This window comes from Helobdella robusta (genome assembly GCF_000326865.2).
Source record: "Helobdella robusta unplaced genomic scaffold HELROscaffold_15, whole genome shotgun sequence".
Classification (NCBI taxonomy): domain Eukaryota; kingdom Metazoa; phylum Annelida; class Clitellata; order Rhynchobdellida; family Glossiphoniidae; genus Helobdella; species Helobdella robusta.
The window spans coordinates 349,623-375,387 of NW_008703839.1; the positions used below are offsets into that span (position 1 = coordinate 349,623).

At 34.4% G+C, this 25,765-nt stretch overlaps 5 protein-coding genes across 5 annotated transcripts in view; 3 read left to right on the forward strand and 2 right to left on the reverse strand.

Moving 5' to 3' along the window:
* Nucleotides 1-9,679: 9,679 nt before the first annotated feature.
* Nucleotides 9,680-11,234, forward strand: HELRODRAFT_169149 (hypothetical protein; the record flags this gene model as incomplete). Its single annotated transcript, XM_009015020.1, has 2 exons — nucleotides 9,680-10,114; nucleotides 11,097-11,234. The coding sequence occupies 2 exons, from the start codon at nucleotides 9,680-9,682 to the stop codon at nucleotides 11,232-11,234; spliced, it is 573 nt and encodes a 190-aa protein (XP_009013268.1).
* Nucleotides 11,235-12,154: 920 nt separating this feature from the next.
* Nucleotides 12,155-16,121, forward strand: HELRODRAFT_169150 (hypothetical protein; the record flags this gene model as incomplete). Its single annotated transcript, XM_009015021.1, has 3 exons — nucleotides 12,155-12,268; nucleotides 12,730-12,876; nucleotides 15,534-16,121. 3 exons carry the CDS (start codon nucleotides 12,155-12,157, stop codon nucleotides 16,119-16,121), a joined length of 849 nt encoding a protein of 282 aa, XP_009013269.1.
* A 3,810-nt stretch (nucleotides 16,122-19,931) lies between these two features.
* Nucleotides 19,932-21,650, reverse strand: HELRODRAFT_169151 (hypothetical protein; the record flags this gene model as incomplete). The annotated part of the gene is made up of 5 exons (XM_009015022.1): nucleotides 19,932-20,165; nucleotides 20,246-20,350; nucleotides 20,678-20,801; nucleotides 20,865-21,061; nucleotides 21,567-21,650. 5 exons carry the CDS (start codon nucleotides 21,648-21,650, stop codon nucleotides 19,932-19,934), a joined length of 744 nt encoding a protein of 247 aa, XP_009013270.1.
* Nucleotides 21,651-24,093: 2,443 nt separating this feature from the next.
* Nucleotides 24,094-24,799, forward strand: HELRODRAFT_169152 (hypothetical protein; the record flags this gene model as incomplete). The annotated part of the gene is made up of 2 exons (XM_009015023.1): nucleotides 24,094-24,114; nucleotides 24,440-24,799. 2 exons carry the CDS (start codon nucleotides 24,094-24,096, stop codon nucleotides 24,797-24,799), a joined length of 381 nt encoding a protein of 126 aa, XP_009013271.1.
* Nucleotides 24,800-25,322: 523 nt separating this feature from the next.
* HELRODRAFT_169153 (hypothetical protein) overlaps nucleotides 25,323-25,765 on the reverse strand; it is a gene marked incomplete at both ends in the record, with an annotated part of 2,692 nt that continues 2,249 nt past the window's right edge. Inside the window, one exon of the mRNA XM_009015024.1 lies at nucleotides 25,323-25,391. Within this exon, the coding sequence (XP_009013272.1) occupies nucleotides 25,323-25,391 (69 nt within the window). The remainder of the gene's footprint in view (nucleotides 25,392-25,765) is intronic.

The following is a 25,765-nucleotide window of genomic DNA, read 5'->3' on the forward strand; positions in this document are numbered from 1 at the left end:
AAATCACAATAATAATCAATCAAATGATTTCTCCCACAATGATTTTATGACATTTTTTATCAATAAAATCAATAATATTTGTCGTACGACTATAAAAAATACCAACAAACCAATCCAGTTTGAATATGTCTCTAGGGTTGTCTCACCTGATTCAATTAATCTTTTCAATTTTTAAATGTGCACTCCAGATGAATTGCGTAAAATAGTTTGTGACTCCACTCCCCTACTAGTTCTTGTTCTCTTGATTTGATTCCAACATACATATTTAAAAAAATAGATCTTTTTTTACCATTTGTGACATATTTTGTCAACTAATGTTTATTAACTGGCAGTTTTCCCAACCCTTTGAAACATGCTGTTGTAACCCCACTTCTAAAAAAATCAAATTTGGACGACAACGTTTTATAAAATTACCGTCCTATCTCTAATCTTTCATTCATTTTTAAAGTCATTGAACAAGTTGTTATCAAACAATTGTTACAGCACTTAAACAAAAACAATTTGTTGCCAAAGAGCCAATCCGGCTATCGCCAATATTTTTCCACAGAAACTGCACTCATTGTTATTTTCTCCCAGTTGTTCTCTTCAATTGACAGTCAAGGCGTTTCTTTTTTGGCATTACTTGATATGAGTGCTGCATTTGATTGTGTCGATCATATTCGTCTCATGTATAAACTTTCCACAAATTTTTTTTCTCTGATTCAGTCTTATCGTGGTTCTCTTCCTATCTTTTAAGCCGCACCCAGCAGGTTTCTTACAACAAAACTCTCTCTGACGTAAACAAACTATCGTTTGGTGTTCCCCAGGGTTTTGTGTTGGGACTTCTGTTGTTTCTTATATACACCGCTGATATCATTCATAAATATGAGTTCAGCTCCAACGCCTTTGCTGATGATATTCAGTTATTGGTATCTTGTCCTGTTGATTTGATTGACGCTTCTCTGAATAAACTGATTGATTGTCTTATCGAAATTAGATTTTGGATGAGTATGAATCAGTTAAAGTTAAATCAATCTAAGACATATATTACCGGTTGGTTCATGGCAGCAGCTGTCAAAGGTCAAAATTTCATCGATCTGTATTGGCAACGACATCATTGAATTTTCCACATCTGTCCAAAGTCTTGGAGTTATTATTGACTCAAACCTAAAGATGGATTTACATATTAATAATTTAGTGAGGGTCGGCTCCAACCAACTCACGCAATGTCAAAAAATCACTAAACACGTCTGTTCTTCAAAGTTTGATTTCCTCTTTCGTTTTTTCCAGACTAGACTATTGCAATAGTCTTTTTTATGGTGTCACCAAAAGGTCTTTTTCAAAGCTTCAGTTACCTCCCTATTTCACTGATAGATTGGAATCATACAAATCTCATTTTTTAAAATATTCCTTCCGATCAACCGAGCGCAATTTATTTTTTATCCCGATTACAAAGTTAGCGACGGGTTACGCAACTTTGCGGTTCTTGGCCCGGTTGTTTGCAATTGAAGTCAACTTAAAACTTATTTATTTGCACAATGAACGTCCGTCTTATTTGTCTATGATTCAGTAGCGTTTTTGAAATTCAACAATTAAAAAGCGTTGTATATAAATTTCCGTAATAATAATAATATACAAACAGTATTGTATGAATTTTACAAAATATATGCGATATATGCGACGCTAGCTATATGCTGTTCTGTATATAGGGAGTATAGAAATAAATGCGACGCGTGCTACATACTGTTCTGTATATAGAGAGGAGTATAGAAAAGAGCATAGAAGAGAGTATAGAATTTTCTATGATATAGAAAGCGTTATGTAGATAGGGCGGTAAAAACATATATAAGGCCGCGAGTTGAGATATAGAGGGTCGTTGTTTTTTTTAGGTTATGTTTTAGCTTCTTGGTTTCGCTCTGGTTTCATTTTTAGCTGTTGATTATAGTGTTGCTTGGATCTCTGATGGTTTGCCTGATGGTTATAGTAGATAGTATGAATAGATAGTTAATTTTGGATATATCACTTGTTAATTGTTACTTTGCATATGAAGACAGAGGTTTGATTATTACTATTTTGTTTTTATTGAATAAAAGAAGTGTTCACTTAAAATTTGGCTCGGCTTAATTATTTTACCTAAAATAATGTATGTTGAGGAAAACTTGCTGATAGTTGACGAGGTCGGCGTCTCTAGTTAACAAGCAGGGCGCGAACAAACTTTCGCCCGGCCCGTGTTTTCAGACCCTGAGATGGTCTATTGTAGAGTGGCGGATCCCGGCCAGGAAAGACTTCGCCGAAGTGAAAGCTCGGGTGGATATTCGTATGCGGACGCGGTTCGGGACCGCGTGGTGCGGAATTGGAATGTCGCCCGGCAAAAATCTACAAATGTATATCATAAATCATAATGTTTTAAAATAAAACATAAAACTTATGACCTTCTCATTTTATTTAAAACATTAGATGACCTTAACATAAATGTTCTGAAGACCCATCACACACATTAGATTTTTTAGTCTTGGTCCTACCATTGGTTTTGTAAGGGAATCAGCAACTTGAAGTTCTGGCACAACTTGTTCAACTGAAACTTCTTTTGCAACCTTTTCTCTAACAAAGAAATGTCTAATGTGGATATGCTTTGTTCTTCTGTGAAGTTCTGGATTATGCGCTAAACAAATTGCTGCTTCATTGTTGACAAAAATTTATGGCTTTTTCTTTAGATCTACAATGTCGTTCAACAATCGTTTGAGCCATATCACTTCACGAGCTGCTTCACTTGCGGCAACGATTTCTGCTTCGGTAGTTGAAATCGCTAATGAGGATTGACGTTGGCTAAACCAACTGATCACGCTTCCTCCAAACATACAGATTACACCTGATGTCGATCTTCCACTAGATTTATCTCCTCCACGATCTGCATCACTGTAGGCTATAAGTGTATTGTTTTGACCAGACTTGTAAACAATACCAACATCAGTTGTGCCTTGTAAATATCTGAAAATTTGCTTGACTTGTGTTACATTGAACTTACTGGGTTTTTTCAAACTTGGATGCTAGTCCAACTGCATATGCAATATCTGGTCTTGTTCCCGTCATCAAGTACATCAATGCACCAACTGCTGATCTGTAAAAAAATTTCACTTCCTCCTGTTCATTTTTGTTTTCCTTGAACTCCTCAGATTTTTTAATCGGAGGTGTACAGGGTTTACACTGACTCATCCCAAACTTTTCAAGAATCATTCTTTTATACGATGACTGACTGACTTTAATATTTCCCTTCTCAACTTGATTAATTTTTAATTCAAGGAAATATGTTGCAGGTTTAGATGCTACCTTGAACTCTGACTTTAATTTTTTTTCAAATTTTTTTAGTTCTTCTTCATCTGTTCCTGCAACTAGTCCATCATCAACATACAGTGCAAGTATGAGTTTCTTTCCTCCCTGTATTCTAATGAACAAACAAGCATCGCTTTGTTTGAAATGTCTCTTTTTCCAGAATTCAGCAAAGCGTTTGTTTCAAAATCTTGGAGCTTGTTTAAGTTCATAGAAACTTCGTTTGAGATTACAGACTTTTCCTGAATTATCTTTAAAACTTTCAGGTTGCTCCATTTGGATATCCATTTGGATATCCAGTTTGCTGCATAGAAATGCTGTTGACACATCAAACTGCATGAGTGACATTTTTTCATTTGCTTTAACACTTAATAGTGTTCTTATTGTTGAACTTCTGACCACATGACTATAGATTTTTCATAGTCAATTCCCTTTTTTTGCGTAAAATCTTTTACCACTAGCCTGGCTTTAAAACGTTCAACAGAACTATGTGGATTGTGTTTTACCTTGTAGACCTATTTGCATGGTATTGCCTTATGACCTTTTGAAAGATTTACCAAATCCCACGTTTGATTTTTCTCTAATGACTGCATTTCACTGTTCATGGCTTTAAACCATTCATTTTTTTCATCACTTTGAATGGCATCTTTGTAGCTCTCTGGTTCAAGTACTTCACATAATGCAGACATAACAAAAAGATCGTTACGAGATGGCTTTTTGATATTATTCCTGTCACGTAAAACCATACCTTTGGTTTTTTGATTATCTTTGGTTTCTTGTTAAACCACACTTCATACGGTGATTTTCCTTCTACAGAAGATAGTCCAGTTTGGTTGAGTATTTAAACAGCAGTATTAACTAATTCAGCCCAGAGGGCCTAAGGCAGTTCTTCATGAGCCAGTCTCATGGCTCTTGCTGCTTCAACTAGCGTTCGATATCACGCTTACTGCAACCATTCTGCTGAGGTGTATAAGGCATAGTTAAGCGTTGTCTAACTCCTTCTTTTTGCAAAATTGATCTGACTTCTTTGTTGTCAAAATCACCTTCATTGTCACTTAATACTTCTGAGACTTTATGACCAGCTGATCTTGACTCTGCAAGCATTTGTCTGAGTCTTATTGAATTATGATTTAGAAAGTCATAGTTTCTGAACGTTAATTTGTATCTGTATAATTAATTATTTATTATTATTGATTTATGTATAAATAAAACAATAATTTAAAAGTTATATTGTCTTTATATTCCATTCCAATAAACCCGTCGTTGACCGGGCAGTTTGAACAATATATAAAGTTTTGTAGTGACATGTCTATCCAGTTACATTGCATTTGATTTGCTCTGTTTGATGCTGTCTAAGTTTTTTTCATGGTAATAGTATATAGAAATTTTTTTAAAAATTTCGGATTATTGTGGCAGTTTTCAGTTTCAATTAAATCGATTAAAAAAATTATTCGTTTATTTTAAGTTTTGTTTTGTAAATAGCTTATATGCAATATAAGTTCAAAATATTTTTTAAAACATTTACTTTTTCAAAATTGTTGGCAACTTTCAGTTACATTTAAATTGATTAAAAAAGTATTTGTTGCGTCTAAGTATTGTTTTAATCATCATCAACGCCGGCCATAGTTTTTTTGATAGGTCGGGTAAAACTTTTAGACTCGCCCCTATGTAATGTTGATGTTACCAGTGGAAGGTTGGTAGCTTAACATTAACAAACGAGCGAGGCCAATATACACAAATTGCAGATTAGGTACTAAAGTGATTTTTTAATTAATTTTTAATCTAATTAACCAAAAGACCACTAGATGAACTTTATAACAGATGTTTTTATTACACAGATAACAAATTCTTTTAATTAAATCAGCAAAACACTGATTAAAGTTATTAAAATGCAACTCTTCTAGCTTTTTGTCAGCAAAATTTTTTATCAGGTTTAAAAAATCTAAATTTTCTACCATTTCTTGTTCTATTTTTTGATTGAGTTAAGATTGTTAAGTTGTTAAGAATTAAGTCGATCTTGCAACATAATGTTTTTTAAATTTGTTTTAATAAGATTCAGTTTAAAGAAGCTACGATTCTCACTTGCAACAGTTACAGGTATTGTAAGAAGAATGCGCGGAATAATCCATGTGTTTTGCTATAACTCTTTTAAAGAATGTTTTTTAATAAAATTCGATACAATAAAGGGTGTCATGTGCAGCATCACTAATAACTAAATTGAGAAAATAACTTTCACAAAGTATGTCAAAAGCCAAAAAATTTAAATCCCTTTTTTGATTATATTAGAATCACGCGTTATTTTACGTTGTAAAATAATTTTCAAGTTTTTTATAATTTTTCTCAAAATCAACAAATTTTCGGCTTTACGTTTTCTGTACTCAGCACCAGATGGTCTTTTAATATAAGCTTTAAAAGAAAAATTTTTTTGACTACCTGATATCAGCTTTTATTCTTACTTTATGCAATATAGGTCATAAATATATTTTAAACAGTTTTTCTGAGTTTTTTTTAGCAATTTTCAATTACAATAAAATCGATTGAAAAATTATTTGTTTATTAGGAGATTTTTTTGTTTCATTAGCAAGATATCTTATTTTTTTTCATTTTGTTTTGGCAATTTTCAATTGCAATTAAATCCAATATAAAAAATTATGAGTTTATTGTGAGTTTTGTATTTTTATTCTTATAGCATGATAGCTATATTTTAATAGAATACATTGATTGTACCGATATCGATCCAAGAAATTTTTTGACACTTTGGGCAATTTTTAACTACTTTTAAATCGATCAAAAAATTTATTCACATTCTCTTAACAACGTTCTTTACAAACGCTCAGATCATAATTCTTCTGATGCCGAATCTTTTACTCTTGTATCTTCTTTTGCTAACTTTTTCAAGGAAAAAATAAATTCTATTCATTAATCTATTGCTACAACAATTGCTTCTTCTAACATTTCTTCTTCAAACCATAGACCTCTTTCTTCCTCTCTTTTTCAGCTGTCACCTCATAAGAAATTCTAAAGCTCATTAACTCTTTGCCCAACAAAACCTCTCCATTTGACATTATTCCAGTTTTTATTATTAAAAAATTTTCCCATTTTTTTGCTCCATCACTTTCTAAGCTCTGCAATCTTTCTTTAAAAAACATTTTCAAACTTCATTTAAGATAGCTCAAATTCTACCTTTACTGAAAATTTAACCTTGATCCATCTGATCCATTCAATTACCGTCCTATTTCCAACCTTTCAACCTTCTATAAATTACTTGAACAGGGTTCTCACTCATATTACTTAATCTCCTAGTTTCTATTCTTTTCAATCCGCTTACAGAAAATGTTATTTCGAACAACCTGCTAGCATATGGGGAAACCAAAATTGTGCTGTCGTGGTCAGGCTGGATCTTTCAGCAGCTTTTGATACCATTAATCATATAATGCTTGTTGACAGTATTGGGGCAGAATATGGCACACAAGATCTGGTTTATCCTGGTTTCAATCTTATCTTTCTAACCGTTCTCAATATATTAAGCTTGGCATGACACATGTATAATAGCTAAAATTCCCACTTCCAATCATATATTTCAGCTTGACAACTTAAATGCATGTACTATGGCCATAAACGATTGGCATTTATCAAATTTTCTTCAGTTAAATCCTCACAAATCTGAAGTTATGTTTTTTGGCACTTCGCAACAGCTTATCAAATGTTCTCCCTCATCACACGTTTTATTGACCGATTCTTCTCTCTTTTAAACCCCCAAACTTAAAATTTTTAGGCTTAATTTTTGACTTTTTTCCATTTTTTAATTCTCATGTCTTAGCTTTGATCAAATCTTGTAACTATTATACTTAGACTATTCGTCATATTCGTAAATTTCTCGCTGAAAATATTGCTTTTGCACTGGCTCGATGTCTTTTAGTATCACGTTTAGATTATTGTTATTCTCTTTTTTACGGTCTTCCTTTCTACCTTTTAACTTTACTTCAAAGAGCTCAAAATAGAATTGCAAAAGTTGTTTTAAATATCAGTAATTTATTTTCTAGCACAGATTTACTCATTCAACTGCATTGGTTACCAGTATGTTAACGCATTATCTTTAAACTCGCCGTCCTCGCGTACAGGTTACTTAATACATCTCAACCATCATATCTTCATCAACTTATATCGCGTTGTCCATCATCTCGTCAACTTCGTTCTACTTCATATACTCAATTGCATTAACCTGTCAGCAATTCATCAGTTGTCAACAAGCGTTTTACGTACAGCTCTCTTTCCATATAGAATAGTTAGCCGGAAATCATTCGTCAACAACCAACCATCAAACTTTTTAGAAAACGATTAAACAAATTTTGTTTATCCAGGCCTACGGAAACGTCAAAGTCATTGTTTATCCAAGTGTCCCTGAAGTTATGCATAGGACGAAATATAAATTAATAACAATACAATAATAATAATTAGTTTAGTATGAGTTTTTTTTTTATTATTTAATAGCAGAATAGCAAACTCAAAAAAGTGCCTACATTATACCCAGTGTAGGTTCATGATATTTTTTAAAAGATTTTTTAAATTTTTTGGCAACTATTTATTACATTTAATACAATTAAAAAAATAATTCTTTGTGACTAAGTATTTTTTTAATGTTTATAGCAGAATAGTGATTTTGTTTTTGTTATAGCTTATGTGCTGTATACGGCAAAAATATTTTTTTTAATTTTTTAAAAATTTTTTTGGTAATTTTCAATTACTATCAAATTGATTAAATAAAATAATTTTAAATTTTATTATAAATTTAGTTTTTTTATTTTAATAGCAGAATAGTTATTTTGTCTTTTGATATACAACTAATGTCCAAACTATTACAATTTTTTGGCTTTATCAATAGATTTGTTTCAGGTTCACATGTTTCAATCAATCAAACAGTCAGTCAATCAATCAATAAAGCGCTATTTTCGCGATTTTCAACAGCGCTTCTCAATGAATTATGCAAAAAGATGCGTCTTGAGATCCGCTCTGAATTTTGTAAGTGATGGAGAAGTGATCAGAGAAGGAGGAAGAGAGTTCCAGAGAAAAAGTCTAGAAAAAGCAAATGCAGATTCAGCAAAAGAGTTTTAAACACGAGTTAAGAAAAAGTGAGAACAAGACGTCCGTAAACCGGGGCGTTTAGGTTCAATTAGTATATCTGATAAGTACTTAGGTTATAATTCAGATTGAGACTTAAACATAAATGTGCAAATTTTTAAAATTATTTCATATTTTATAGGTAGCCAGTGTAAGAGAAAAAGATGTGGAGATATGTGAGAAAAAAATGGGGCACGAGCAACTAGACGAGCAGCAGAGTTAGAAGCTTTACTTAAAGATTAGAGTGTAAAATCTGGAAGACCATAGTAGAGGGAGTTACAATAATTAATCCTAGATAAAACTAACAAATTTACAAAAAGGAGAAAAGTAGGATCGTCAAGAAAAAGCAAAAGATTTTTTATATTCTACGTAGATGAAAGTAAGAACTTCCAGCAACACTATTAATCTGAGAAAAAAAGAAACATACTAAAATCAAAGATAAAGCCTAGACTACGAAACTTAAGAGAAACATCAAGAATTTTAGAATCAGATAAATTAGTAGGAGGAATACTAATAGTGTGTTTAGATTTATTAAAACAAATTAATTCATATTTAGAAGGTTTAAGTTTAAGACGCATAGAGTCAGATAATTGAAGAAAGGCATAGATTATAAAATACACTATTGAGATTAGATGAAGGAAAAAAGTATAAATATAAAAATCATTAGCATATAGTTGACTAGTGATAGAAAATTTATTAATGATACAAGGTAGATCAGAAGTATAAAGTATAAATAAAAGAAAACCAAGGATAGAACTCTGAAGTACCCCGAAAGTAAGGGTAGAGGAGTTAGAAGTAAAATTATTAAGAACAACAGAAAAACAATGATTTGTAGGGATCAAACATTCATTTATTAACAATCCTATGTATTAATTATTATTAAAGATTATTGCAATTTTCAATGTTACCTAATCTATGTTCGTTTTTATTTTTTTGCTTCTCTCTCGACTTCTTTTCCTTTTTCCTGAGAGCTTGTAAACGAAACGGTTCGAGATTCACGTTAAAGAAAAGTTAATATTTTATTACGCCTGAATTGTGTTTGTTTTATTTATTTTAACTCACAACAAGGTGCCTTGTTAGTAGCAGAAGTTCGTACTAACAAATTGGTTACCCCGACGTGATCTGAACGAAAACCCGACGTGATTTGAACGAAAAGCCGACAAAATTTGAACGAAAATCTCACGTGATTTTGAACGAAAATGCGACGTAAAAAAAATACGAAGAACCACGCGGTTAGATCAAAAAAAAAAACAAAATGTTCCAACCAAATGATGACCCGATCGTCATATTACCTCTTTTCAAGAAAACAGCGTCAACAGATTGGTTCGAAAATTCCGAAATGCAATTTCAATTGCGAAACGGGATGTGTACAACAACAAGATTCTATAACGTAATAATTACCTTGCCGTTGGATATAGTTTCAAATTTGTCATTAAAAGTGCAAAGAGGAACAGATTACGACGTTCTAAAAGCAGAGTTATTATCAACGTTCAAACAAACCAAACCAGAGCAATTCCAAGTGCAAAGAGAAACAGATTACGACGTTCTAAAAGCAGAGTTATTATCAACGTTCAAACAAACCAAACCAGAGCAATTCAAAGAAAAAGAACCTTTTAAAATAAATTTGAATCTGATGAATGTAAACAAAATTGAAAAGAGGCAGCCACCAGAAGAGTCCAATAAAATAAAAGTTGTCCTGAGCAAGAACAAAGATAAAAATGACATCCAACAATCTTAACAGCAAAACGCTGAGCAGAATGTTACCATCCCATCGGCAAATTCACACATTAACGATTCTCTCCTTCCAGTTCTCTCTCTTCCTTCTCTTGTTCAACAGCAGCAGCAGCAAGATAATCACAGAAAGAGAAAAGCAGAGCATAGTTCATCGCCTTCACACACATCTCCTTCTAGAAATCGTTTGCAGCTGGACAGAAGGTTGCATATGAGAGGCCAGAACAAAATTTGAACCAGCAACCAAAACGGCAACTGCGTTTTCAGCAACAACGCCATCATTAACATCTCATGAAACAAGATAAATGTCAACCACATTATCAGCGACAAAAACAACATCATTACGAGAAACAAGTTAAACGCCAGCGATATCAGTACCAACAACCGCATCTTCAAAGAAGAGTAAAAAAAACAAATTCAACTCAAAAAACAAACATTTTTCCATTTGAATGGCTCCGCTTTTTGCGGGAAATATTATGAAATAATAATATCTTCAGCAATAGCAGTAACAGGAACCAACTTCTTATTACCAAGTCGATTTTTATTCCCAGATTCAAATGAAGATATAACATCTAGTCAAATCAAACAACTAGCAAAAGAAAAGTTTAAACTTAATGACTACCTAACAACTAACAATCAACATCACTCTACCCCAAAAGCTTACGTACCAAATGACCTTTCAAACAGTAGTCACGTATGGTTAAGAGTAGATCTAGTACGTCGTCCACTGGAAGCACCATATACAGGCCCTTTCAAAGTGATTGAACGTAACAATAAATATTTTAAAATTGAATTGTTACCAGGAAATTTTCAAAATGTGTCAATTGATCGATTAAAGCCAGCTTGTTTATCATTACCTCTAACAGCCAAAACCAGAATAAACAACAAGAATAGTTCGACAGCGAACAACAAACTTTCTACAACAGATTTAACAAAACCAGCAACATCAGACACAAAATCTACTGAAACACCAGAAACAGAAACACCAATATCAGGCGCAACAACAACACAAGAAGCAAGACCAACGTCAACCACATCGGAATCAACAACCCAACACTCCAGAAAAGGGGGGCGAATAACATTCAACAAACGAAATAAATATTTTTATTTTTAAACGGCTCCGCCTTTTGTGGGGGAGTATTGTAGGGATCAAACATTCATTTATTAACTATCTTATTTATTAATTATTATTAAAGATTATTGCAATTTTCAATGTTACCTTATCTATGTTAATTTTTATTTCTTTGCTTCTCTCTCGACTTCTTTCCCTTTTTTCTGAGAGCTTGTAAACGAAACGGTTCGAGATTCACGTTAAAGAAAATATTTTATTACGCCTGAATTGTATTTGTTTAATTTATTTTAACTCACAACAAGGTGTCTTGTTAGTAGCAGAAGTTCGTACTAACAGATTACAGAAATAAGAAGAATTAGTAATATTTAAAAAAAATCTAACAGCCTCAAGAGAATAATATGATCAACAATATCAAAAGGAGAGGAAAAGTCAAGAAAAGAAGAATAGTAAGGCTACTATTGTCACTAGAGAGAAGGATATCTCTAGCAACGTTATTAATCTGAAAAGAAAAAGACAGGCTAGAATCAAATATAAAGTCTAGACTACATAACTTTTGAAAAACATCAAGAGTTTTAGAATCAGGTAAGATAATAAAAAAAATAGTTATAGATCGTTGAGATTTATTGAAACATTATTGCTTGTGTGTTAAGACTTTTGATGAAAAATTCTTTAATAAACATTTACACAACCAACTAAAACAAAATTTAATAAAAAAAAATATTTTATTCATTAAATATTTTCTTTTTTGTTTTGCATCATAACTTTTGGTAAACATTTAATCACTCTTTTCAGCCAGCTTTCCATAAATTGTTATTGTAAACCCAGTACATAAAACTGGGCTTTCTCACGTTATGGTTTCTAGACTAGCGTATAACTCGTACTCGGTCGTATAAAATTATTTCTTTGCTCGTTATCGAAGGTTTCCGCATGGATGCAAACTTGCAATATTGTTCAGAGTGTATGAAGAATAATGTCGTTACGCCTTTGGAGACGTTCAAAGTTAATTTTTCTGAATATTTGATAATGTGCCCCAATAAAAAGGTTTTTATCTTTTGCTTCAATGTTTTATTTTTATTTGATCTTGATGTATTTGATTTGGTAATTATGAAGAATACGCTGTTAAGCTCTACCTACTTTTTTTGATTGTCACTTATTACATGCATAGAAACTATACTGTACAGAAAGTATGCAAAAAATACAGGCACCAATGTTATAATCAGTGCCTGTTGATGACAAGTTCGATTTATATTGGTATTCCCAATGAAAAGCTGACACTTCGAATCCGTTACAGCTTTGGACATACTTCTGACCACCTTTTCAATACTATTGCTGAGGGCCTCCACCGAAGTACTGTTGATTCGAAAAATTTACTCATTAATCCCTCAGAATGAGCCAATGACATGAGCAAGTTTTCAGTGGACTTTTCAATTTCCTTCATAACTGAGTCATACCTTTCAAAAAATTTTTTGAGGCCTCTATATGATAATGTCATAACTTCCTAGAGATCGTCATGGAGTCTTTCCAATGGCTTGTCAAAGCATTTCAGCATTGTTGTAACCTTGAACGCTCGTTACAACCAACACCATTGTTATAACTTCAATGATCTCTATATTTCCAACACCAAAGTTGTAGCTTCGAACGATTGTCAAGTTACCGTTATTCTGTAGTTTTAAGATTCCCGTTAGATGAACACAAATGCTTCAAACGCAAACCTTGTCGAATTTGAATGCCAACAGTAATAGAAACACTAAACTAATCGAAATAACTACACAAATCACATTTACGACTAAGGTATAATCTGAAAAGTTTAAAAATTTTCCTTGCATAGCCAGATTGACAAACTATTATGCTTCAATCCAATAGAGTTTCTATTTGAAGACCTAAAAAATATGTTGCAGGTTTAACTGTAACCTGATTTTCAGCTTCAATTTTCTAACGAATAGATCTGAAAATCTTTTCCCTACAAGTTTTGCCTTGTAACTATCTACACTTCCGTCTGGCAAGGTTTTTTATTTTGTAAACCCATTTACATGGAATTACTTTAGCTCCTTTGGGTAGCTCACAAAGTTTACAAGTTCTATTTTTGTTTTATGAATTAATTTCATTATTAATTGCATCATTCCAGTATTTACTTTCCCTGCTTTGAATGGCTTCTTCGAATGTATCCGGTTCATGTACATCTAATAAATATGCCTCAGCCTGCATCACATAATCAATTAACTTCCTAGGTTTCTGCAAGCTTGACCTATCTCTGAGTTGAACTTCAACTGAATTATCTATAGTCTTCTCAGCTCAGTGTCATCTCTAATTTCTTCTTTTGAATCATCATTTCTACTACTTGAGCCATTTTCTGATTTGCAATTGATTTGAGAATTTTTGTAGAATCCTTTGGAATCCGATGTTCAAAGGATGCTGTACATCTCATAGGTTTTTTTGGAAAACAACATCTCTTGATAATATTATTTTATATTGATTTTTGAGCCACATACAATAGCGATCGTCACCATCGTAACCAACAAGATAACCTTTTATGACTTTCTTATCCATTTTCTAACGTTTTTGATCAGGTATGTGAACAAAACATGTAGAACAAATTATTCTCAAAGGGTAAATTTTCGGCTTTTTACCTGTCCAAACTTCAAATGGGCTTTATTCTTCAATCGACGACTTGCCTATTTGATTAAATAAATATTCTGCAGTTAAACATAGCGGCTGGAAATTCAAAATCTGGATTTGAGTACTTCAATGTGCATGCCATTTCTACTATTGCTCTGTTTCCACGTTCACTACCACCATTTTGTTGAGGTGTATATGGTGCTGTTAGTCTTTGCATGATTCCATCACTGCGCAGGATGTTTCGAACTTTTTCGTTGTCAAACTCACCTCCATTGTCACTCAAAAATTCTTTTACTTTATGACCTTGAGTCGCTGCTTGAGACAAAATATTTTGTAGTGCCTGTTTCACTTCATTTTTGTGTCTCAGAAAAGTGATCAATCTCATTTTGCTGTAATGATTTTTAAAAACTACATAATATCGTTTACCACAAAGTGATTCTGTGCTGAAATGACCACAAACATCTGCAAATAGTAGATCACCTAGTTTATTGGTTGCATTTGTCTTGCCAAATTTTAACCGTTGTGCTTTACCATAGAGACATGGTTCACACAAATCTTTGTCAAGATGAACTTTGATATTTAATTCCTTTTCTATAACATTCTTTATGTGACGTTTACATTGATGACCAAAATGTTCATGGTAGAGTTGCACTATTGAATTTTTACTGACTATATTCACTTCAGTTGGTGTTTCTGGAGTTAATGAAATCAAGTTTGCCTCATACAAGAAACCATCTACTCGTCCTGTCCCTTGTACGACCTTTTGGTTCTTTATACTGAGTTGACATTTGGTTGCATAAGATTCAAACTTGCTGCTTTTTTAACTTTTATCTTGTGCGGCTAATATGGAAAACAGGTTTCTACCTATATTTGGAACATACCAGACATTTGAGAGTTTTATATACTGTTGTCTGTTATTTACTATTGACAGCATATTTATTTCGCCTTTACCCACAGCAGCAAGAACTTCTTTTCCTGTAGCTAGAACAGAACGTGGTGCAACAAACTTCTCAAAAGCAACAAAATTATCTTGATTGTTCGTTAGGTGCTTTGTTGCTCCATTGTCAATATACCACTTAGTGTTGTCTCTAAATGTTTGATAATTGGCTGACGTGCAGAAAACTACATTTGATGTTTCTTCATATGCTTTTCTTAGTGTCGCTGAAATATTTCTGAAATTTTTAGAGGGTCTTCCATCACTGATCCACTTTCTACAGTGCTTAACCCAGTGTCCAGGTTTATGGCAATAGTTGCAGTTACCAACTGGTTTTGTCCTTTTAGTGAAATCTCTTGATTTGTTGAAACTTGACTTTTCAACATTTACAACATACTGCTTTGTTGATTTATTGATTGTGTCGAAAGTCCTTATCTCTCTTTCTAAAAAACACAGAGATGAGTGATTAAATCATTTATTAACTGCTTTTCTTCACCTAGCATTAGCCAAATTGATTTGAAGTTTTGGATACTATTTGGGAGAATCGTCATCGCTTTGCAAACTAATGGCAACCCTGGTAGTTTATTTTGTCCAGACACCTGAAGTCCACTGTTTAACTTGTCCCACAAAGTTTTCAATCTTGCTATTTGGCCAGATACATCCAAATCCGCTATCGGTTCTGGAGCAACGGCCTTCTTGTGGTGGAACCGATTGGCGTCGTGGTCAGGATTTCTCCTCTCCTCCTCGTCAACAAAGCGTTTCAGCAACCCCTCCCCAACACGACTTCACCGTTCTGGGTTTTTGCCTGGGGAGCAGTCCTCGCCGGCCGGCCTGCTCCGTATGCTATTACTGCAGGCCGGCATTGAATCCAACCCAGGTCCGAAGATATGGATCTGCGAGATATGTAACAAACGTGTCAACAAAACCCACAACTCTGTCCGCTGCAGAACATGCTGCAAGTGGACACACCTCAACAACTGCACCACTAACTTAGGAAGTTATTATCTCTGTAATAACTGTCCTAACCCTACTACAATTCCTGGCTCGCCGGTGCGTGGTGCGCAACCCAATCGTCTCATCATCCGCAATAAAACATCTGCAACACCCAACATCAATCTAATCTCGCACTCGGACAGCAAGCTGAATATTCTTCAATTCAACTGCAACGGTCTCAAGAATAAGAGTGCCGAGATTGCTCATCACCTATCCATACACAATATCTCAATCGCCGCCCTTCAGGAGACGAAACTTTCAACTCGCTCTGCTGTTCAAGAATTATGCTATATACCGGAAAGACCGGAAAAGTGGTCGTGGCGGCGGCCTCATGATGCTGATACATTATAAGATCCCTTACACCATTAAACAGCTACCTGATACAGATACCACGGAGAGCCAGGGGATCACCATCATGGCTGATGGCACCGAGATAAATATAGTGAACGTATATATCCCTCCTCAATCTGCTTGCCCACCTCATTTCTGCGCCTCAATAGCAGACTTATTGGAATTCCCTAACATCATTCTACTTGGCGATCTAAATGCTCATGATGGCCTCTGGTACTCGGGTATTAGTGATGCACGTGGCGAAACGCTGGCGGCGGAAATAGACGATTCCGACTGCTGTACTTTAAATCTTTACTGCCCTACCAGGCTTCCATCTAATGGTCAGCCAACTTCTCCAGATCTTTCTATTGCCTCTATCTCTTTGACTAACTGCCTTAATTGGTCAGCAGTCACAACTTTTTCTTCAGACCACCTGCCAATTCATATATCTCTCGACCTCCGCATTTTTCCTACCAAAAACCCAAAAGTAACGTTTATCAACCTTTCAAAAGCCAACTGGCCGGGTTTTATAGCTGAATCAAAACTTGCATTTCAAAATACACTCTTCCCCAACACTGTCACCGCAGCCGAAAGAGCGTTCCGCAGGATCTTAGACATCGCCGGTGACCACAACATCCCTTTTGGTAGGCTCATCAATTCCCAGCCAGGGCTCTCGAAGGAAGTCACCGAGCTGATCCGCCGAAGAGATGCTCTTAGGCTCTCCAACCCATCATCCGACAATATCTCAACTCTTTCAAATGACATTCACAACAAAATCAATAGTATCAAAACAACAAAATGAAAGGACTTCTTAAGCACTTTCAACCGACATACCAACCCTAAACGTCTTTGGAGCGTCATCAAGTCTCTCAACGGCAGACCCAAACTCAATCTCAACAACGCCATTAACTTCAACGGTAAGCCAATCTCAAATGGGCTTGATATGGCCAACCTTTTCAATAAATCCTTTACCTGCTTTAGTCAGCATAAAACCAATAAACTAAACAGGTCCATCAACCGTAAGGCAAAACGGAATTGCCTATCCGATCACCCTACATTCATGGTGGATCAGGTGTCCGCCGCCATCAAAACGGCCAAGGCATTTAAAGCCTCTGGCCCAGACAACATCACCATGCTCCACCTAAAAAACTTAGGTCCTTTGGGTCTGGCGTTCTTAACCAGGATCTTTAATGAGTCACTCAGATCCTGCTGTATCCCAGATACCTATATGAAGGCCCGGATCATCCCTCTTCTGAAGCCTGGTAAGTCTGATGAAGACGCCAAATCCTACAGACCCATTTCACTTCTCTGCCCTGCCGTTAAGATCCTCGAGAAATGCCTCCTCCCATTTATTTCTGATCATCTGTCCCCGGTTTCCGTTCAGGACACTCCACTACCACTGTTGTCTCTCTCCTTTCTATGGATGTTGCCAATGATTTCAATCAGAAGAGACCTGCACATCGAACCACGCTGGTAGCTTTGGACCTCTCAAAGGCTTTTGACATGGTCAACCACGGAATTCTTATTTCGGACCTTTTGAAGTCCTCGCTGCCTAGCTCCATTTCACGCTGGTTGTCAAACTACCTGCACGGTCGGTCTGCTGTAACCAGTCGTCTAAACAGAGGAACATCCATACAGGAGTTCCTCAAGGTTCAGTCCTATTCCCTGCGTTGTTCAATTACTATGTCTCACGCATTCCTGAACCACCATCTGATATCAAGGTAATATCATATGCGGACGACTTCTCCGTCTACACGACCGGCCCGGGTGTGGATATTCTGACACAGCGACTCAACAACTATCTCCCTCTCTTGATAAACTTCTTCTCTCTCCGCGACCTGGAAATATCCACTTCTAAATCTTCTATAACTTTGTTCACACCTCACACAGCGCAATACCACTATCATCCACAAGTAAAGGTAAACGGGCAGGTTCTACCGCTAGAACATAACCCGAAAATTTTTGGCCTCACTTTCGACCCGATGCTGACCTTCACTCAACACCATAAATTGTCAGCATCCAAGGCCACAAAACGGAATAATGTTTTAAAAGCTATCAGCGGCACCACCTATGGCCAAGATAAAGAGACCCTCTTACAGGTCTACAAGGCCATAGGCAGATAAACAAAGGAATATGCCTGCCCGGCCTAGTCGTCTCTCTCTTCGGAATCCAATCTATGCCGTCTTCAACGCGCTCAGAATGCTGCACTGAGAATCGTCACTGGCTGTCACAAAATCGCATCCGAGAAGCATCTGCTGTCCGAGTGCTGTTTGCTGTCAATAAAACAGCATACAGATCTACTGTCAAAACAATTCATCACAAAATGTTTCGACCCTCAACATCCATGCCATAGATTGTTGTCAGCCGAACTTCCCCCTCGTGTGATGAAAAACACTCTGATGTCAAAATGGGGAGCCACAGTCAGATCCATCTTACACACTAACTCGGATAGTGCAAGTATCAATACGGCTATTCGGTACTTACATGGCATGGCTGCCAAGGCCGCTGCGGAGGCGTACCACGCGCCGATCCTGCTTAACGGATGGCCCCCTCCACAACCACAAATAGACAGCTCAGAGGAATCTCTGCCTCGGGCAATAAGAAGAACTCTGGCCCAACTCCGATCTGGCCACAGTATCATCCTAGGCAGTTTCAGGGAAATTATTGATGGCGGTACAAGTGATGTGTGTCCTCACTCACACGCACGTAGACGACGTGCCCATCAATCATATCAAGTACGCCCTCACGGTAGTCCATGAAATCTCGAATATGATGTTTCCAAATGAGTCAATTGGCTGCGCAACTTAACTGTTTTATTTGAAGCTTTGAATCTATTTTGAAGAAAAAAAGATGATGTTCTTGCTTCAACGAGAACTGGAAAAGTTCTTCTAGTCACGAATTGCAATTCTTATTATGGTCGCCGCTGAGATGCTATAAGGCGTGCGGGTTCGCACGACGAATTGAACGTGTTAATGCTATAAAGCGTGAGGCCGCACGGCGAATTAGACGTTGAGATGCTATAAGGCGTGCGAATGGTGGGTGAATACGACGCTTGAAATTATAAATCGTGAGGCACCCGCACGTCGAATTCGACGTTGAAATGCTATAAGGCGTGCAAATCACGAATGGGTGAACACGACGTTTAGACGCTTGAAATCATAAATCTTGAAAAACTCGCACGTCAAATTCGGCAAGTAAGACGTGCGAATCACGAACGGACGAATACGACGTTCGAAATTATATGTCGTGAGGAACCCTCTATATACCAACTCAAAAGCAAATTTCGATAGCATTTTATAATAGCCATTTAAGCAGTTTGGCAAACCAGATGGTGTTTTCATTATCCTGTTGGTTTACAATTACCCTTGCGTCGTGCTGGTTTAGATGATATAAATGACAAATGCCGGCAACACCGTCTGCGGTGGTTTGGTCATGTCAAACGAAGTGGAAACAGAGCCATAACTTATCTTGCAGATGTTGAAGTACCTGGCTAACGTCCCAAAGGCCGTCCAAAGAAGTCCTGGTCGCAAACAATCGAGCAAGACATGAAAGCTCTAAATTTAAAGGAAATGGATACAACTGATCGTCTAATTTGGCGCAAAAATTTGATGGCAAAGAGAACAACGTCCTACCTCGGGAAACTGGGTCTCTGGACGCAAAACAAAGATTGATTGAATTTGCTGTGATATTGCTGATGTTTGCACTTCTACCAACTGTAATAGCTTGAAAATGAATGAACGAATAGAGCTCTGAGAAGTTTTCATTACAGACTCGATGCTGTGGTGAAACCTGAAAAAGCAACATATGTTTTAATGAACAGCGAATAAAGGATCAATTATAACATATTAAACAATTTAATAAAGACTTAACAAACCGCTCCAAATGGTTAGTTGTATGAACACCTTTGTTCATTTTCCCAGCACGTGCATATGCTGCAAACATATCTGGTCTATCAAGCCAGTTTGTTGCAAGATAAGTGTAAAATTCTGGATAATTTTTTTCAATTTCTAGTACATCAGTGTCAAATTTTTCTTTGACAGGACAATACACCAGATGCTTCAGCAACTTAAAAAAATAATATAAAGTAATAAAATTTACTTTGCAGTTTCATCTATTTTATAATCATCACAAATTAAATTAACTACCTTATACAAATGTTGATTATTATTTACTCCCTGTTTTTTCATTTCTTCTATAAATGCCTTCAGCGTATGAAATCGACAAGGATGCACATAAGCATTAGGATATACCTTGTTGATTGAATTTATTTCAGCATAATCTTTGTCAACAATGAAGATACATTCATTACTGACTCCTGCCAAAAAGATAAGAGATAATGCTTCTTCAAAATAATGAGCATAGGTAAGTATTCAACTTTACATGTTAATTCTTTTTTAATAAAATTTAAAAACAATGTTATGTGCTCTTCATCTTCTCGAGCAAGCAAGGCATGTGCTATTGGCTGTCCATGATGCTCAGGATCAGCAACAATAGCCAGAGTATGCAGGGGCATGCCATACTTATTGATTTTGTATGTTCCATCCATAAGAACAACTTCCCCATGTTTTTGTGCCAACTGTTTTTGAACATCTGTGCAAAAAGAAACAAGTGATTGTCCCATTCTCGTCAACTAAGATTTCACTTGTAACACCAGGCAATCCAAGCGTGGCCATCAGCTCCTCTTCTGGGATTCCAGTGAACCTGGCATTATGAAATATAATCTCAAATGCAATGGAATTCATGTTAAAATATATAATGAATAACCTTGTTTTTTGCTTCAAATTATATACATCTTTTTTTGCTACAGGAAAGTTTGATTGACGTATGAAATTTGTTACAAGTGTTGGTTTGACACCAGCATCCAACATATTTTTAGCCTGCCGGTTATCTGCATATAGTACAAATACAGATGCACCAACATCATGGTTGTGTTTCAAAGATATCTTCTTAATAATAAACTCCTAAAATGTTTAAGCAGCCATCACAAAATTTGCTATAAAAATTTACCATTTCATTATTAGATATTTCAATTTTTTAAAATATTATTATCACTATTAATAAACAAAATTTAATTACCATTAATCATTATTAAAAATTTAAGTATTATTATCACTAGCAACATACAACAATAAACAAAATTCTATTATCACTAATGTCTAGTCATTATTAAATATTTCAATTTAATTTTTATTACTACTTTCCGATTTTTGCAGTATGCAAAAATCGGAAAGTAGTAATCGTAAACTGCTGCAGTGCAACCACACAACAAGGATGCCTGGTTAGGTCGTGTCCCAGTTTTTTCAAATTTGCAGACGGTTTAACATTTCCATAGTGCTTACAGACCCAACTAATGCAATAACCATTGTCAAATATACCATAATTAATATTGTATAAAAATTTTAAATATTCATAATAATTGAACTTAAGGCTTGAAAATATTTTATAAATATAAAAACAACCTCTGACTGTATTGCATATCTGGGTCAAGATCAACAATTTTGGCGCTTTCCAGAATACATTTTTAACTTTTTCTTTAGTGTCACGCTTCATTGGATGGAATTTTTCTTTAAAAAAAAACTTTCTATCACATCAACGGCTGTTTCAACATTCACAAATCCATCTCCTAACTTTAATGACTCTGAACTCATTTTCTCAAATTAGAGTGATAAAATAACAAATTTAATTTTATTTAATTAAATTAGATCGAACAAAACAAAAATCAAGCGAATCTTCAAAAGCCTCGCCGCTCACAACTGAAGAAAAAAGGAAAATGAACTCTTACCAAAGATAATAAATAATAGTATTACGACGCGCAAATAAAAATTCATCTAAAAAAAATTTCTTTTTTAATTTATTTTCAATTGTAAGTAACTGAAATTTTGGCAAAATCCTAGAACAGTGCCTACAATGCAATTGAAAACACATTATAAATGCTGGAGATATGTATGAAAAAGAGAAGGCACATAAACAACGACCAATGAGATAACTGAAAAAGGGAACGCAACACAGCTGTAAGTTAATGAATGAACGAAAATACGGAGCCATCGAAGTGTCAATTTAAAATTTAAATAGACTTTAAAAAAATATAGAGCCATCGAAGTGTTAATGTCACGAATATAAATATCAATTAATCGATTGCAGGCGGCAATATAAATTAGTTTTTATATAAATTAAATTTTTGGAGAAAAAGATTGTATACATTTTATTCTCTTTTACCATCTCAAAATTTGTATTTTTTTTTTACATTAAATAATATCAAAAAAATGTACTAATAAAGATTATTATAAAAAAATTGAAATTAAAATTGAGAAAAAAGAAAAATTAAGGTATCATAGTCCTTAGCATATGTTGCATTTCTGTCTAGCATGTACAATGATATTTCCAAAAAGCAACTTACCGAATTTTTCTCTCAACATAAATTCAGCTAAAGCAAGTCTTTGGATGTCCCATACATATATTTAAAAGTACGCTTCAATCTTGCCCACATCGATTCGATATTTTGTTTGTGTGCACCCGTGACTGGATCAACAAAATTTACACTGTGATTCACTGTGATGTGAGTATAACCCAAGTTGTTCAACTGACTGTACGCACACCACTCATCAGAGACTATTGTTGTCCCAGGAGCAATCCATTTTTGAATTAGAGGGATTAGAGTTTGAGTCTCGTGCCTGTACCTCCTCTGCAAAATATATTCTTGTTCCTCGTTGTATTCCTCCAAACACCCATCTATCTGTTGTTTCTTCCTCTATAATATTTTGCCTTCAGAATTTTAGTTTCATCTATTTCTACAATTGTTCCGGGACCCTCAATCTGTGCAAAATTATCAATACAACGGTCTATGCAAACGTCTCGGCAAAAATTGTACCAGTCCACGACAGTATTTTTATTTATGCCAACCTCGCTTGTTGTCAAATATACAGGCATTTCCCATGCCCAACAATAAAGAATTTGTATAGTTTTTGACATCTCTAATTTACTATTTTAAAAAAATGAATCCTTTCGAATACTTGTCCTCATTTGACAATTTTTTTTGGACATCGCCAAATGACTTGGTCAACTTTATTAACTAAATGAATAACCTCGTACATTTCTTCCCCGCAGTTTTCGCAAAACATTTCCAGATGCAACAGATCATTAAACCTTAACCACTGCCTAGTTATTCTACGATTTCTAGTGGGACGATATAGCTTATTAAAATTTAAACGATTCAATATTATTGTCTGATTCATTTTACAATAAATCGTCTTTTTCAAAAAAGGAACTACGTCGCGCGAAAATAGATGTTTCATTTTGGACATATTCGAACAGCTAAAGCACGCATAAATCATAACCACTTCTAAACATTAAAAATTGTTTCTGCGGCATTTTTACTAGATTAATGAAAAAAATTTTATTTGTTAATTATTTGGTATTTTCATTATTTCATTTCAACGTTTAATTATTTGATGATATAAATGGCCAATAAGATTTTTTTTCATTTTTATTGTTTTAATAAAAATTATTTATTTCATTTTATTATTTTAATATAAATAATTTAAAATAATAAAATTTGACAGTTCCGTATTTTTTTAAATTTTTTACATCATGTTTTGACATTGTGGTCACAATCTCATTGGTCGTTGCTTATGTGCACTCTTTTTCATACTTATCTTCCGCATTTATAATGTGTTTTCAATTGCATTGTAGGGACTGTCCTAAGGGTTTTGCCGGAATTTTTACAAATACTCTTTAAAATAATATTCGGCATAAAAAAAATTTTGAACATATTTTTTCGTACGCACGCCTTATAGCAGTCTAACAAGTTCATGGTCGGCCGCCCGATAGATTTATCGTTTTTTATTTAAAATAACTTTTTGTTTAAACAATTTATTAAGCGTTCTAGGCACATAACCTGTTTTATATTTTAAAAAATGTCCTTGTTTTTTAATATAATTGTTTATTAAAGAAACGTTAATTAAAATATTAGAAAACACATTATCCGACAAAAAAAATGTGTGGGCTAGTATATCTAGTTAGCAAAGCAAAAATATATCTGAACAACAACGCAAAAGAAACTATGTAAAGTCATAAATGTTATAAGAACATATATAATATACATATATCAGTAATCAAATTCAGTAATCAACAATTTCATTTTATTTGGTTAAAACATTTTGTTTAATTAAACATTACAGTGGGCTAACTCAGGATTTATGTATGATACGTGTTATTTAACTTTATAATAAATGTATATATATCTACATACATATATGCATATACACATATATATTTGTGTATATATATTATATATATTTTACTTGCAAATTGTAATATTTTGTATTTTTATAAATTTACAGTGCGTTCAACCGTTTTGTGCGGAATCTTTCAATGAAAAAGTTTATCCGAAGGAAAAAATTCCAAAAACTGTTAAGAAAGTGGAAAAAAGACTCAAAAGAAGACTGGATATCAACAGCTATATAACTTTTGTAGATGGCAACAATTCTCTGATAAAAACGGTCCAATCAACCGAGCTTAACAAATCTTTCATAAAAAGAAGTGCTTTCACGGGAATAGAGAATGACGAACTCTTGAATTTCTACGATTGGACACCTGAAAAATTGTATTCAAAATTAGGAAAAACAGTTAAATCAACGAAGTATGAAACAACGAATAATACTAATAGGTTCAATCATCTTATCTACAAAAAACAGCTCTAGTGTATTAAAATTAGTTTTTATCATTTTTTTATCATATATCATATCATATGTTAAATGGGTCTCTTTTTTTACTATATTTGCGTAATGTTATTGTTTCGTTTACGATTGAAGGTCTTCAGGGAACGTTTCGATTTGGGGTAAAAAATACTATCGTAGTGTTCGATTTTTGATCAAAACGTTGGGCTCGTGTGGTTTTGTTAGTGGATACGACTATGATCATTAATGATAATTATTTTTCAAAAGTAATTGTTTTAAAAAGTTAAAATAAGTTTCAACCGTCTTACGGGTGACACTACAAGGTGATTACCAAAAATCGTAAATGAATTTAAGTAAGAAAATATGTGGTTCCGCGAAGAATACAAGCGCACAAAATGAATTTTAGATACAAAAACTGAAAAAATCATAAGATTTATAATTTTCATGATTAAAGTTTTTAACAAATTACTAGTATGGGAAATTAATTGATTTGAGGGAAAAATTATTTATTTGAGGGAAACGGCTTGGGCGAACCCCTTGCCAACAGTTAAAATGATCGTAATCTCGAATAATTCAGAATCATCATAGCAAAGTTCAAACTTAAGTCGATAAAGTCCTAATCTAGTAAAAAACGTTCAGATTAAATTAATAACAAAAGACATTCAAATAAGCATAAAATTTCAAATCTGCAAAAAATTATTTAAATTTAAAACGAAAAATAGTCCAAATGATAAATTAAAGTTCAACAAAATCAAACTATGTCAAACATTCTGTCACCGTAGTAAGAATCTAACAACACCTTGAAGGCATTTACAGAAGGCGCGTTCACCACTTCTTCCGGTAACTCGCTCCATGGTTTAACCACTCGATTTGAAAAGTAATATTTTCTGCAATCTTGTCTGGCCATACATGAACTTAATTTATGATTACGCCCTCTGATGAAAGCGACGTTGTTCCTTAGAAATGGTGGGCAGATGTCAGGATCGATCA